We start from the raw sequence: 14,936 nt of genomic DNA, 5'->3' as shown, positions 1-14,936 counted from the left end.
CACTTGATAGTGCAGAATTTATGTTAATGAAGCAATAGCACATGCGAGGGAGTGATGTCCTGAATATTATCGTGGCTGTGATTCAGTCGTAGGCAGGAGGCCGCAGATAGTCACAGCCATGCTGATATTCAGTATAACATCACGACCTCCAGTGTGATATTGCTTTTATACAACAGTTAAAAGCAGCAAATATTAGTAAACAGTAACAATCAACAACAGATTATTTTTTGCTCCACCAGCTCAACTACTTCCAAAACTTAACTGTAACTGGACTTTTGTTGCCAAGCAACCCAAACATTCCTCTGCACTCTGTGTCTACAGGTAACACTGATGAGCTGTTGTTCATCATGTACATGTATCTGTTTGTTTTAATTCATCATCAACCAGTGAAATAAGAGTCTGCTGTGTGTTTCAGAGGTACCAGCTTGATCAGTGAAGACATACACAGTCTGCTGTAATGTTAATTAACAGTATTAAGAACACCTGGATGATGCGGAGTGATACGTAAGCTGTGTCCCAGTGCAGGGGCTGCAGCCTTCAGAGGAGGCCGTCTACGGAGGATGAGTCATTAGTAGCCTGTGTAGACTGTTAAAGCTGAACTGAAATGAGACCGTCTGGTCTACGGAGGATTTCATGTTTGCAACCAGCTGTTCCCACCCTTACCCTTGCGTCACCAAACGCTGCTCCTGTTGCAGGTAGCTAGCGGGCTAACTAGCGAGCATAATTAAGTGACGTAACTTAATCTCTTATTTTATTTTTGTTATTTTCAACATTTGTATCGCTAGCTATTCGACTGAGTTGAAACCAAAAACTTTTACATTTAAAAGTGTATTCCTAGGCCGCGTAAGAGTCCGCCATCTTGTTTGAATTGGCGCGCAATGAAACTCGGATACGTTGGGCCGCGAAGGATGCACCCAATGGATCCTTCATTTGAATGAGCCTTCGACAGCCTTTGACCCGCCACTGTGACTCAGTTGGCCTTCAAATACGGCCTTTGTAGCTCTGTCCCAATCCAGGGGCTGCAGTCGTCAGAGTGAAAAGTCCCTGTGATTTTAAACTCAATATCAGCACTCATGGAATGCCAGGTATCCAATCAGATTACTTGTTCGGGAACTAACTGTTGTATAAAATCAAATATCTATTCGAGCAAAGTCTTGATGTTGGTCTCGAGCATGCTGGGAAGCAGGATTAGGATCTTCGTCTTGGTAATTTGGTCCATCCCTATGTTTTACAGATCAGGCAAAAGACAGCTCTATATACTTGAGGTTAATTATAACACATTGTTGGCTGTAATATTGTGAATAATAAAAGTATGATGTTTTTCTTCCCAGGCTCCGAAGGCGCCGTGTTTGGACATTCAGTGGAGACTCCCCTGATCCAGGCTCGGGCCTCTGAGGACCTGAAGTAAGCTCTTATTCATTGACTTTACTGAAATTCATTAAAGCTTAATGTCTCATGTTCATATCCTGTTCAATTAAAATGAAGATAATTTAAATGATGATGATAAATGTGCCATGGCGTTTCAAAGTCGATGCCTGAGCTGTAAAAAAAAAAACACATGGCAGGGACCATTATTCACCAGAATCATTATTCCCAAGCACTCTCTCTTAAACTCAGGCGTCTACTAGTTAGCTCGTTATCAGCGAAATTTCAAACTAGATCTGAGTATTATATTAATTTCACAGCCGAGGGGTGAGCTAATTTGTTAGTGATCCTCTAACGGAGCCAGGATTTGATTAAAGCACGGAGAGAAAGTGGCTAAGGTTGAGATGCTTATTAGACTCTCCTGTGCGTGCGATCCCCACCGCTCGGCGCCCCCGGGCTCCGAGGCCTGCGTCGCTCCATTAGCGAGCTATAACGAGTTTGGTTTGTTGTCCACCTTACTGGTCCTGAAGGGAGCGCTGGGATCAAAGTTGGCAGAAAAAGCAGTGTTCTGGCATCTAATTCCTCCGGAGTGAGAGGAATACTGATGAGGCTCACTTTAAAGCGAGCACACACACGCTCAGACACAGGACGCACACACACACACTGGCTCAGCTCTGGGGTGACCATCTGCAAAACTCTTTACGAGACGCAACCGAACAGGAGACGGTTAAGACGCAAAATCCAACATGATCTTTTTTAAAAACGCATATTTGATGCAAAATATTTGATTTACACATCGTCAAAGTTTCTGTTCGTGTGCTTTAATTTAAAACGTTTTGCATTTCTACAGGCTGCTTCAACATAACTCGCTTCCTTCACTGACGAATATTACCAAACACGCAGATGTAAAAGCTCCACCGTCAGAACTTAAAATAAACGCTCCTTTAATCCAAACCTAATTTATTTTCCAAACACAAACATGTCAGGGATCTTTTTTTATATTTAGACATACAGTAGTATTAAAAAGAGGAAAATGGTGGGAAATGAATCATGTGGAATATTAATGACTTAAATTCATCCGAAACAACATTTTCGTTTCGCTATGCTTTTTTTTTAGGCTAATTGGGTTGTGGGCAAAGTAAACACACCGCCATTTCTGCACCGCTATCTCACCAGTATTATTTTAGTATGCATGAAGGCTTCAGCTTATTTACTGCTTTTTGTGTGGCTTTGGGAGTTACCAAAAGTTATATGTAATGTAGATTTTTGAAAAAAAGTTTAAACAGATCTCTAAATTTCTTCACATAACATGAACATGAACAAAACCGCACTCTCTTTGTGGTTGAAATCGTCAAAGTTTTATGTTTTGGATATTTGAAAAAAGGTAGAAATTTGTCTAAATGCAGGGTAAGAAAAGTTAAATATATAAACTCAAACTATGGCTAGGGTGAATATTAATTATTACTTAATAAAACACAAAATAAAACACCAAACATCTATGGTAGATGATTGTACTAAAATGTAGGAGCAAACTCCGACCAGGGTGAAGACTTTTAGAAAACTCTGTTACCACGGAGACGGGTTAACGGCGTTTTTTGGCTCGTGACGTCAGGCTGTGTGCCGTTATCTCCATGGTGACGCGCCACTAATGAGGCGACATTCTTTGCAAAATGACGGACGTGACATAAACAGTGATGCTTCTAACCCTGCTAACAGGACGTTTTACATGTTTACACATATATGTACAGTTACTCGTCCACTATAGTGAGGAACAAAGGCGTCAGGACTGGCCGCGATTCTTCTTCTTTGCATGACTGGGTTATATCGCCGCCTGTTGGTGTGGCATTCTCATGACAGCGTTTCTGTTGTGTTTTTGCGTTTTCGTTTGGACGGCGATTTTTTATAACCGTGCTTGTGTGGACGGGGTTTTTTGGGGGGAAACGAGGGAGGCAAACATTTTCAATAATACCCATGTACGTGTAGACATGGCCTTAAAAGTGAGGAGAGCCATGCCTGCATGCAAAAGGTGGCACCCTGACAACGAAGGTAAAAATGCCGGATCAAGGAGTACCCATTATTGATCAACACACCAGACTCTACTTCAATCACCGCCCTCCCCTGCGGTGATCATAAAAGCTACAATCAGCTGTGATCAAACAAACACACCTGTTATACCTTTGTTTACCTCAGGTTTGCTGCTTTATTAACTTCAGATCTGAAGATGACTGCATTAAAACGGCTGTTATCAGCTTCTGTAGCTGATTGCCTTGCTTATGTTAACTCATTAAATAAACAGGTTTCAGAGCCTTTAAAGAACACAAAATCACAACACTATGCGGCTGTCACAGTCATCCTGCGTGGGCGGAAAAAAAGTGGATGTCATACCTCATTTTAGATCAGTGTGACCTTAATACAGTGGGGGGCTTGATTGCCAACTGTTGGACAATGAATGATTGTGCTTGTGCTGCATATTATAAGACGGCAACTTGTGGTATTTTACCTGTTAAAAAGTCTCACCTGTTATGTCAGGTGTAATCAGTGGGACCAGAGTGAAGAGTCCAAAAATAGTCCGTAAATAAAAGAAAAAAATGGAGGAGAGGCTGAAAACGTACAAAGCTCTCAGTTTGCTGGTTTGAAGGTTGAAAACCTTTTCAAACTCCCTCAGGCAAAATCCTTCTGACCACATCACGCTCTTTTTCATTAGAAAGCCAGACAGTAAATTATGGGCCAGAATAGCCTGTTGATTGATTGCATGTGTAAAGCTAATATATCATCATCATGATGACCTCATACCGTATAATTAGGTTGACTGTATCGAAAAAGACTCTTAAGATTCTTAATCCCTGAAACCCCCCGTTAGCATAAAATAAGTTCTCATTGGGACTATTTTCTTTGTTATAAGAACATATAAGAATATATGTAACAAACGTGGAGAGTATGTATAATAGGGCTGCACCTAATGATTATTGTTTCATTGATTAGTCGATTAATCTCACAACTGATTCATCAATTATTCTAAAGATGATGTTTTTTGGACCTCAAATTCAAAAGGATTGCTATGACACACATTTAATCATTGTATGTCATAGCAACCCTTTCCTGAACTGGAGAATCATTACTATTACTTAAGTAGGCTACTTACTTAAAGGGTTAGTTGAAAGTTGTATGAAATATTTGCTAGTAGTGTAGTGGATGCAAAGCTGTTAGCTTACTCACCGAGTCCCGTGGTCGGAGTTCTGGCCGGTTCCAAACGTAGAATAAGGAGTTCCGGCGAGATGCCAGGGTCATGACACCAAAAAGTTTTACCCTACAAAAACAACACGCAGGCAATGATCTGTTTTCAGCACAAAATCATCGTCTTGGATTCACATCTTTTTTTTGGCACTATTTTCTCTCTTGAACAATCCAGTATCACAACGTCTGCGGCAGGCCGGTTTCTCAGGTAAGCCGACCTGGATGCTGATTTGTGTAATCGTTGAAGTAAACGTGTCGGACTGTGAAAGTGATGAGGAAGGCTTACCTTTTACAACGGATCTATCTGGGGTGCGGACGCAGCCATGCTCTACAGAGCGTGCATTTTCTTCTGTCTGACGCATAAGGACATAATCTTCTTTTCGTGAAGTGAGCACTGCAAATGCAAAATGATGAGCTTTTTAGGTCAAAGGTTGTGCCCACCTCATTCTCGTGAACACGAGCAACAAGAGAATGATGCCATGATCACAGCAGAACAATCACAGAGAGACATTATCTGGTACCACCTGTACATTTTGGTGCAACTTCTCCCATTAAACGTCGGCCTTCTTAGCGTATTGTTCTGACCAAATACTTGCATAATGAAAGTATGTCACCCCCCCATACCCCGCCCCATCCCGGCCACAGTAACACTCTTTCTCTGGGAAACACTGATGGATGTAAACTGTCACTTGACTGGCTGGGGGAGACAAACAACCACCAGGCAGTAATCCTTGTTCCTCTGACATGTGTGTTTTCTGCATTGTTTATACGCCTCTGTGGCTGTGGGACTTTTTCACTCTTTAAATTTTCCCCATCTCTCCACCACCCTGAAGGTGTCACAAGTTCAACCCTCTCAGCAAACCACTCGCCACCTGTTAGGTAAGCTCTCTGGATGATGCGGAATCCGGCTTGGCTGGCGTCCATGTCGCCCTTCTTCTCCTCCTCTTTAAAGACACGTCGTTCTATTTGTGATGTGTTTTATTTCTCTGCAAGCCAGCGGTAATCTCAGAGAAGAACAGAGCAGAGACGGAATCAAAGAGAGCCACCTGAGATCTGCCTTTCCTTTTGAAGCACCTGTTCCTCTCCTGAGCGCTTTGTGTGTGTACACTCGCACTCCAGTTTGTCTACATTTGTCATCATCAGGATGCTTCTGAATATACTGAGGATAATGAATCCATCAGCGTTAGATGGCATATTTTAAATGTTAGGTTTTAAGTGTACTTGTGCCTTTCATTATTAATCTACTGTTATGTATTAATGCTTTCTAACTGAAGAGTAGTTTGCATAATGCTTGAAGAAGAAGAAGAAGACAACATGCACTAATGGAGGGCTGCACATGGACATGCGCCCTGAGCAATGGGAGATTCAGTGCCCTGCTCAAGGACAACTTGACGGAGCCAGGGAAAGGAACTGGCACCTCTCCAGCTACCGGCCCCTATTCTCCGGCCAGCCTCCGGTTCCCAAGCCAAGTCCCTACCAATCTTGGATCCCATCGGCTACAGTCTGAGACGATATAGCCTCTGGGATCACCGCTGAACGTGCCGGGCGGTAAGCGATAATCGACAAGACTTCCTTTTCCGCGTGGTGCATTGTGACAGAAAGAGAAACCGTTTTCCTGTGATGCACTTGTTATTAACGGGTCTTACCGTTGCCGAAATTTCAACATCATGATGCAGATTTGTAAGAGGTAAAAATTAAGCTTTGTCAGGTCTGTCCTCAACGGGAGAAGAAAACTTTTAAAATGCTCGTTTGTTGAACGGAGGTCGGATCGATCTGATGCATTCAAGGAAGTCGGGGAATCTGAACGCTGAATGGCTTTCGCGACACAGCGTCAGGGGAATTCATCTCAAGTTAAATTTCAGATCTAGAAGCTGGACTTACATGCAGATGTCTGTTTATAGAGATTAACAAGAAGCTGAATCGTCGTTAGATGACGCTGATGGGAGCCGGGTTGGCATTACGGCGGATTACCTTCCGCCTGCTTTTGCTCTCCTCATGGACTGTTTTTCCTGCATACGCCGCAGCCTGCTGATACGTGATACAAGCATAGTACAAACGGAAATCCACATCCCTGTGTACAGATTCTACTTTGCAGACTGTTCTACTTTGTAGAATCTGTAAATAGACATTAAGTCCCTACAGACTGAGCTACCGTGTAAACCCTGAACGTCCACACAACACCCAAACTGTTGTCTGAACGTTTGTCTGCAATTAGTATAAATGAATGCACTAGGTAAGAAGAAATCGACATGGTTGATGTTGCACAGGGGAAGAATGCCATTGTGTCTTTGCATTATTACTTAGAAAATGAAGCAATACATTTATTTATATTTCAACGCCATATTTATGAAAACACAACTGCTACTTTTTAAATAATTTTAAAGGCCCATCTAGGGACGGGCATTGCAAATTAGCCAAGGCTATAAATGCTGTAGTGTGTGGCATCGGTTTACTTGCTTCATACTCGTCCCTATACAAATAAACATAAAAAAAAAAAAAAGGGTGTGAAATGTAGGGTTGATATTCAGGATTGTTTATCAGTTAATTAACTAATTGGACTATATGTGACTCATGTGCATCCTAAATCAAAGATCCCAAGCAGATGTCTCTTAAAGAGGGGGTATGATGCTGTTTCACATTTTAAGACACATATATAATGTAACAATGTTGGATGTCCAGACTAAACGTGGGTGAAGTTTCAAATCTGTAGGTAAAATTATGTTGGAGTAATCTCAAGGCTTCTCAGCTCAGTCTGCAGGCTGCTGTGAACACCAGGTTTTCACACATTTTTTTCTACAGCAGGCTTCAGAGAGCTGGCCAATCAGAAGAAAGTTGGCTTGTAGGGGCGGGGTTTCTTAAAGAGACGGAGCTGACTGAGTCATTTCAGGCAGAGGCTGTATGAGAGCCTGCACAGAGCACCAGTGTGAGTTTTTTTAACTGTAAATTATGCTAAGCTACTCCACAGGTATCACAGAGTGAAATATGAAGCTTGAAATTAGCATAATACCCCCCCTTTAAAGTTACATTTTATGCAACCAATGCTCTAAAGCTATTTAATCAGCAGCAGAGAGGAGAACAGATTTAAAGTTTGACTGCAGCAGGATGATTGGCTTGATTCAGGTCGGGGCAAAATCTGGTTGGTTACAAGAGAGGACGTCCATGATCAGCTGATCAGAGAAGCGGAAAGAGAGAGAGAGAGGTAGAACGTGATGAATGAACAGCCGTCCTGCTTGGACTTACGCTGATGATGGCTGAAACGTTTAATTGTGTTTTCTGTTCATGGATAACCGTGGATTGATTTAGAGCTAATTAGTTCTTTATGCGACTCAGAATGTGCTTTTTTTTTTTTACTCTTCAGTCCATCGCTTCAGTCACCTGCGCCTCAAACTGTGAGGCCGTTTCGTTTGGAAACTGGTGGCTCTTACTGTGGATCTATGAGGAACAGAAACCTTGAACTTGAGGCCTCTGAAACAAGGGCGCTGCAGTTATAAAGTGGATATAGTCCTGAAGGGGCGACCTGTCAGTTAGTCATGTCCTTCTCCCAGCTCACAGCTTCATTACCTTCAGTCATCGCTCTTGTCAGGCTCTGATCAGCTCCCTTCACCTGCCGCTGACCTCCGTACTTCACTTTCACTCTGAAAACACCCTCCGGCGCCGAGTTTGAGGACAGGAATCAAGATGGATAATTGCAGGAAATTTGGCTCCGAGGATTCGTGTTGTGACTCCCCGGCTTGCTGCCCACTCGGCTTAATAATCGGAGCCAGAAATTACAGGCCTGGATATGAAAATATTTCTGTCAATTACATAATAGGATCATCTCTTGTCTCATTCTGGAGGATGGTGCTCTGATTCCTGGCGTCCCAAATCCATCGGAAGAGCCAGGGAAGCTGTGATAAACTCTGATATTCCTCTTGGTGAAGCTGGTTCGCTCTGAACATTTCGCTGTGATACATCTGTCATGTAGTTTGTTCACATTCAGAGAGGCTCGGTCTATTCTCCTGACACGTACAGAGGACAAACGGTAGATTGACGTCTGATCAACTCGCGCTGGTGTCAAGAACCAACTTCTTTTTGCCGTTTTCGACGCGCTGTAAATAAAACCGCTCCTGAAAGCACGGGGGAGTCTGAAGTGAGACGAGTCTGACATTAAGAAGCGAAGGCAGACCAGACAGGATGTGAAGACGCTCCGCTCTGCTCCCGCACGCTTGCAGACATCACATGGTACATTTCCAGGCCCAGAAAAAAACTGCTTCTCATTTCAAACTTTCTGCTACTGGAGTCTGTTTGCAGCGCGGCCAGCCACGTACTCCTCTGTAGTGTCTCCGAGCAGCTTTCGGGACAGTCTCTGCAGTAACTGTGTCCACAGCAGAGTGACAGGTTCATTAAGGAGATAAAGGCAGAACAGAACAATTCTTCTTGGTTCCACTTAGCTGAAGTCAGACTTTTTTTTATCACCAATTTGGTGAGATTGAGACGTACTGCAGCAGCAGGGCTTTCTTTCTCTTCTCTAGTTTTGACTGCAGCAAAGAAATATGCTTCTTCTTTACTGTGTTGGTCTTATTTATCCATGAGGGGAATGTTTGGACGGCAGGGAGCTTTACATTTAGATACAGAGGAAGTTCTGTCATAACGGTAAACAACATTCATCATCGCTACACAAGGTTCAAGGCTCTGCTAAAACTACGCCATCTAACCGGTATAGAAGAAGTGGCCATTGGTGGAGCGATAAGCAGCATCCTCTCCCTCCTCGCTGCAGCTAACAGTTATCACTATTGATTCCTCTTTGGGCTGTTTTCCTCATTAATGCGAACACCGTTTTGTTTATAAATTGACAGAAAATAATGAAAAATGCTCAACACAATTTCCAAGGGCCAAAGGTAGCGGCTGCAGATGTCTTGTTTTTGTCTGGCTAACAGTCCCATACCAAAGAGATGCGTGGTTACTTATCATGAAAGATGAAGAGAAGCAGAGAATCCTCTCTTTAAAGAAGCTGGAAAAAGTGAATTTTTAATTAAAAGAAAAATTCAAACCATTAATCTTTTAACAAATAGTTGCCGATTAATTTTTTATTGGACTAATTTGTTCTTATTTTGTTCAATCTTTTCCTGTCTGTCAGAAGATTTAAAGTACCACATGCCAGGTCGAAAAGAATGAGAATTATTGTGTCAATATGTGTCAATCAAAAAGATAAAGGTAATCAAAAGAGGTCTCAGCTGATGCATCTTTCACATAACATCAGTTTGGATGTTGGCACTATTGGAACACATGCCACCGTCTGAGACGATATAGCCTCTGGGGACAGATGAGCATGCTGGGCGAGCAGCCAGTGGTTAGCGATAAACGACTTCCAGCCAAGACATCCTTTTCCGCGCGCTGCGTCGTTTATAGTCCAGTTTAGCAACTTAAGAAGCGACCGTGTGTTCAGATCAAAAGTGAAGTGAATGTCGCCCCTCCAGATATGTCAGCAAAATAAACGTGTCATTTCACAGTTCATTAAATCACCCGGAGGAGCGCCCGTTCATCTGTTTCTGGTGAGTCTCAGTTTCACTGTAAATACTAAGCTACGCAGAGGCTGCACTCTGGCTTACTTCAGCGGGATGAACTCAAAAAAAGAGTTTTTCTTGTGATGTACTTTAATTACCTTCGCCGAAATTTCAACATCATGATGCAGCTTAGGAAAAAGTAAAAATGAAGCTCTGTCCTCAAGAAGAGAAGACTTTTAAAATGCTCGTTTGTTGACCGGGGGTCGGAGCGATCATTTCTGATGCATTCGAGGAAGTCGGGAAATTTAAATGCTGAGCGGCTTTCGTGACACAGCGTCTGGGGAATTTATCTCAAGTTGAATTTTTGATCTAGAACAGATTGTCAGCTGTGAGCATGCAGATGTCTGTTTATAGAGATTAATAAGAAGGTAAATCGTTCCGTCGGCTTTTGCTCTCCACATGACACATTTTTCCTGCATACGCTGCAGTCTGCTAATACGTGATTGGTCAATACAAGCGAACTACAAACGGAAACCAGAACACTTGCCGTGCCTAAAATCCAGGCCTGCCTACAGATTCTACTTTGTTATGTAGAATCTGTAAATACAGATTAGGACGTTGGTTATGTCGACCATTGATGTTTGGTTTAGACTGTGATGGCGGGATTAAAGTTATACTGTTAATTAATGCACATAGCTTTAAATGAAACTGCACGATTGATTAAATTAATTGTTTTCACTTATGTTTATTAGATATTTTATGTCTGTTTTTAAGATTCTTTGAAGTCTTTGAAGTTGTAACACAAATTGTCCCTTTGGGGTCCATAGGGTTGGGTTTAAATGTATGTTTAATTTGTCTACTGCAGAAACGGTTGAACACAACAGAAAAACCTTGAAATAAATTAAGAGGACATATGGGGGGACAAACTGAAGATTGACGCTCTCACACAGTTATTAAACGTCGAGTCTGAAGGCGCCTTAAGCAGAAACCCCCTGGGCCTCATTATATCCATTAAACATCTAAGAACTGTAGTGATGAGGAAACAGTCTGTGCAGCCCGTTGAGAGTCTGTATGTGATAGCGATGTATAAAAATAAACCTGACTTTCACCTTTGGAATCCCCTCAGCTAACAGAAAATATACTTCATTTAAAGCAACCTCATCTCTACGACTTCCTCTTCGGCCCTCAGCGCATTTGGTCCTATCCAGATCTGCGAAACGGTGACCTTTGCTGTGGATCTAAAGGTCATCCTGCGCGCAGCAGGGAGAGCCGGTCAGATTTCCCGGAGAAGCGTTGAGAGGGCCGGGTCATAAACAGCTGATGTGGCTACAAATGCCTCACAGGTTATCTGTAGTGAGGCTTCACATGTCACAGATTTATGAAGGAGCCAGAAAGCCTGAAGCATTCTGGGTACAAGAAGCTCCGGTAGTGACAATGGAGCTTTCTTTGACTGATGATCTGAAACTTGGACATTGTGAGATTTTAAAAGAGGCTAATAGGGCTTAATTCATTAATCTCAAGCGGCCAAGTTGACTTTAATGTCTTCAGGGGTAAGACTTTTACAGTTTGAAAGTTTTTATACAATTTACTTGGATATGTGAAGGTTCTCACAACAGTTCCTGGACAGAAAGTTGTAGCTTAAACACTTAATTCTTTACCCAAATGGCAAGTCAGATGAACTTGCACAAAATCTAAGGGGGGAATTTTGCGGCTTTTGCGCCTAATAAACTTGTGCAAATGACACAAAATAGACTCCAAAGACGCCTAACTCTCGAAGCACACGCAAAGGGTGAAATGCACCCGCTCCGGTGCTGTTTGCGAGGATTTAAATGGGTCATTATGCAAACATTCAGGGCACCTTTTCTATGCAACTGAAACTCATGGTAACAAGCGTCACAAACGGCAATGCTAACAGTTAGAGTGAAAATATTACTGTCTGCAGAGGGGTGGTAAATTTTGTCTACAAGGAAGCACACACAAAAATTAAGAGCCATAGATGCCGCCAAAGACAACATCAAGATTATAACTTAAATTTTGAATGAATTTAACGGTAATGTTTACAAGTTAGTTATAAGGTAAAACTGTTCTCAATGCTGCTGCTGGAGCCTCAGACACTGGACCAATGGAAGCAGCCTGAGCCTGTTATAAAACCTAAGAGACATTTTTAATTTCAAGTAATTTATTGAATTAATATAATTTCATTCATTAACACTTAATTTTGGACTTTACAATCACTCTTAAAAATTAAGCAATTTGTCTCCTGGCAGAAATTGCCCATGCTCTGTGTTTCTATTTGTGTGTGTGTGCAGCATGATGACAGAACACCAGCTCTGAAAGGAGTGAGACTATCACATCACGTATCAGTAACTTCTCACAGCCGCGCTGTGTGGAGTGTTTTAAAAAGGGTCTTTTAATGACTCGTCTATCTGAAAAACTGCGGATAATAACCGGATGCTTGAGAAATAATTACCGGAACATGTAGCGAGGAGCTCCCGAACACACAGATTCTTGCGGCTCGCTAATGAACGAGCGGGCTTTGGGAGGAGAAACGGTGCGTTGTGTTGCCATTGGAGATGGATGGAGGATGTTTTTGATGTAATGCGTTCTGCCGAGACGGGAAATAAAAATGGAGTTAAAGCTAAAAGCAAAGACATCCAAAGCGAATCTGTCGTTAATTTCATCAATTTCGTAAGAAAAGACATCAAAGCAGACATCCTTCCGCTCTTCTTCTGCAGGCTCAAACAGTCTCAGGTCAAAGGCTCATTTCACACATCCTCTCCAAACTGTATCTACTGAAAGCTGATTTGAAGTCAAAGAGGCTTTTCAAATGCAGATGAAATTCATTTGCTTTTCCTTTTCTCCCCCCTCCCTCTTTATTCCAATAACGCCTAATCCCAAATGTGTGTCACTTTCAGCTGGGTATGGAGATTTAAGCGATTTCAAGACGGCGCCTTAAAGTCTTCCATTTAAAATTCATTGAAAACAGATTTGGGGGAGATGGGGGAGAAAATCAATTTGAGACGGTTATGAGTTATGAAAACAAATTCCACATTGATTGGCTCTCGCACTTATCTCTCGCCGTGTAAACAAATAGGCCGCGGGTGGAAAAATGCAAATTGCATTAGCCTCAGTGTTGCTGAAGGTCAAAATCAGCTGATACAATTACGGGCTGTTAAGGAGCATAGTGGATTAGAATAATGAGAAGAGCTGCTTTAATATTCCGCAGGTGGGGGAGTCATTGGTATAACTAATGATCAGGATATAAGAGTTCATTTTAAACGCCTTAGGTCTGTTATGAAACAATAATACTGCTTAATTCCACCATCCTGCCCTAAACGAGTGATTACACCGGGGTATTTTATGATCTAAGCTGAATAACAATCAATTTAACCTCTAAAGCATCCCGTACTGTCAGCTGTTAAATCACAGCGACACAAACGTCCCGGAAGTACAAACAGAAATAATTGAAAGTTCGCACCCCGAGTCTCTGAGCTTGCACTCATTTATTTTCTTTCAGGCTGGAGTCTCCGACGCGGACGCTGACCATGGAGGCTCCCCGAGGGGTGGAAGTGAGCGCCGCCGGGGGGCCGCTGAAGGTCAGCGGGCGGAAGGACCTACAGCTGGAGTCCACGGAGGGAGAGGTGAGGAGGATTAGAAGTTATGCTGTGCACGTATTTATTTACTTTATGTACTCTTTAGTGTTTCTTTTACTTGTATGTAGAGGCACGACCCCCTCCATTTTCTGAGTCTTGATCTTATGATTTCTAAGCGTGAGTGGTTGGTTGACCTGCTCTAACTGGGACGTACAGTATTGCAGGAGATCGACAAGATGGGACGGATACATTCCATTTAAAACCTTAAAAACAATCGACAAACAAAAGTTAGGTGTACATGTGAACATGTGTGTATCCTAGAGGTCTAACAAACAAGCTAAACGCATTTCTCTCCTCATAAAAAGATTTTCTACATTTTAAATTCTGCATATTTGTTTGAATTTGTCTTTTAGCTGTCTTTGCTGGCACAGTGGCTGACAGTTTCATGCTAATCCACTGATTTGTAACCGGTGGCAGCCATAGACTATAAAAAGGTGGACGACATGTCAGCTCCCTAAAAGTGAAGCCAAACCCTCTCTATCGCCCCCTGCTGACTGGCTGCAGTATAGGTCATAAAGCCCGCCTCCTCCATGTTAACAGATGGGACATGAGTCAAACTATAAAATCAAAATACGCGTCAAATAAATGTTTCTCAAACATGGTTTCTGTCATTATAGTTAGTTCTTATGCTGATTTACGTCCAAGTGTTAATTTTTCTGACAAGTTTATTTTTAATTAGTTATTTGATGCTGTAAAAAGGATGATTGACAGCTTGGTTGACAAATGCGGCTCCTGCAGCCGATCTATTCTGGTTTAGCAGAGTGGAGGAGGAACGGCGAGAGGATACAACTAGTGGTCAAAAACTAAATAGATTGCTTTATTAAAATAAAATATATATGTATATGACAAACTCTGCTAAGTCACTATCTATCTCCGAGTGAGGTAACACAATGGTGATTGAGCCTATTGTCCACTGATGAAAGCCTAACACAACAAACACGGCTGCTTTTCCGGTCTCAAGAGTTTTCCGGCAAGCGTTGCGAGTTAACAGTAGGACCTCGACCTCTGGCATTTCCAAGATGGCGACCACCAGCGCCGGTGCAATTCAGGCTTGAAAACGCTTCTTCAGAACCCTATGGGTGACGTCACTGAGACTACATCCATTATTTATACAGTCTGTGGCCCACTGATGAAAGCCTTTGCATTTGCTGTATTACGAACTGACGCCCAGTTAGTGACGCGTTTTCCATCACCCAACATC

General features: G+C 42.4%; 1 protein-coding gene across 1 annotated transcript in view; it reads left to right on the top strand.

The window, feature by feature from the left end:
• The window catches only part of LOC138600936 (zeta-sarcoglycan-like), a 33,332-nt gene that overhangs the window by 17,371 nt on the left and 1,025 nt on the right, over positions 1-14,936 (top strand). Inside the window, exons 4-5 of the mRNA XM_069672490.1 lie at positions 1,332-1,404; positions 13,600-13,723. Coding sequence (XP_069528591.1) covers positions 1,332-1,404; positions 13,600-13,723 — 197 coding nt within the window. The remainder of the gene's footprint in view (positions 1-1,331; positions 1,405-13,599; positions 13,724-14,936) is intronic.

Source organism: Semicossyphus pulcher, unplaced genomic scaffold (genome assembly GCF_022749685.1).
Source record: "Semicossyphus pulcher isolate SPU_LCO1_2020_fin unplaced genomic scaffold, fSemPul1.0.p SCAF_21, whole genome shotgun sequence".
In the NCBI taxonomy this organism is placed as follows: Eukaryota; Metazoa; Chordata; class Actinopteri; order Labriformes; family Labridae; genus Semicossyphus; species Semicossyphus pulcher.
Note: the sequence above shows the minus strand (reverse complement) of the source record. Positions and strands in the feature narration are given on the sequence as shown.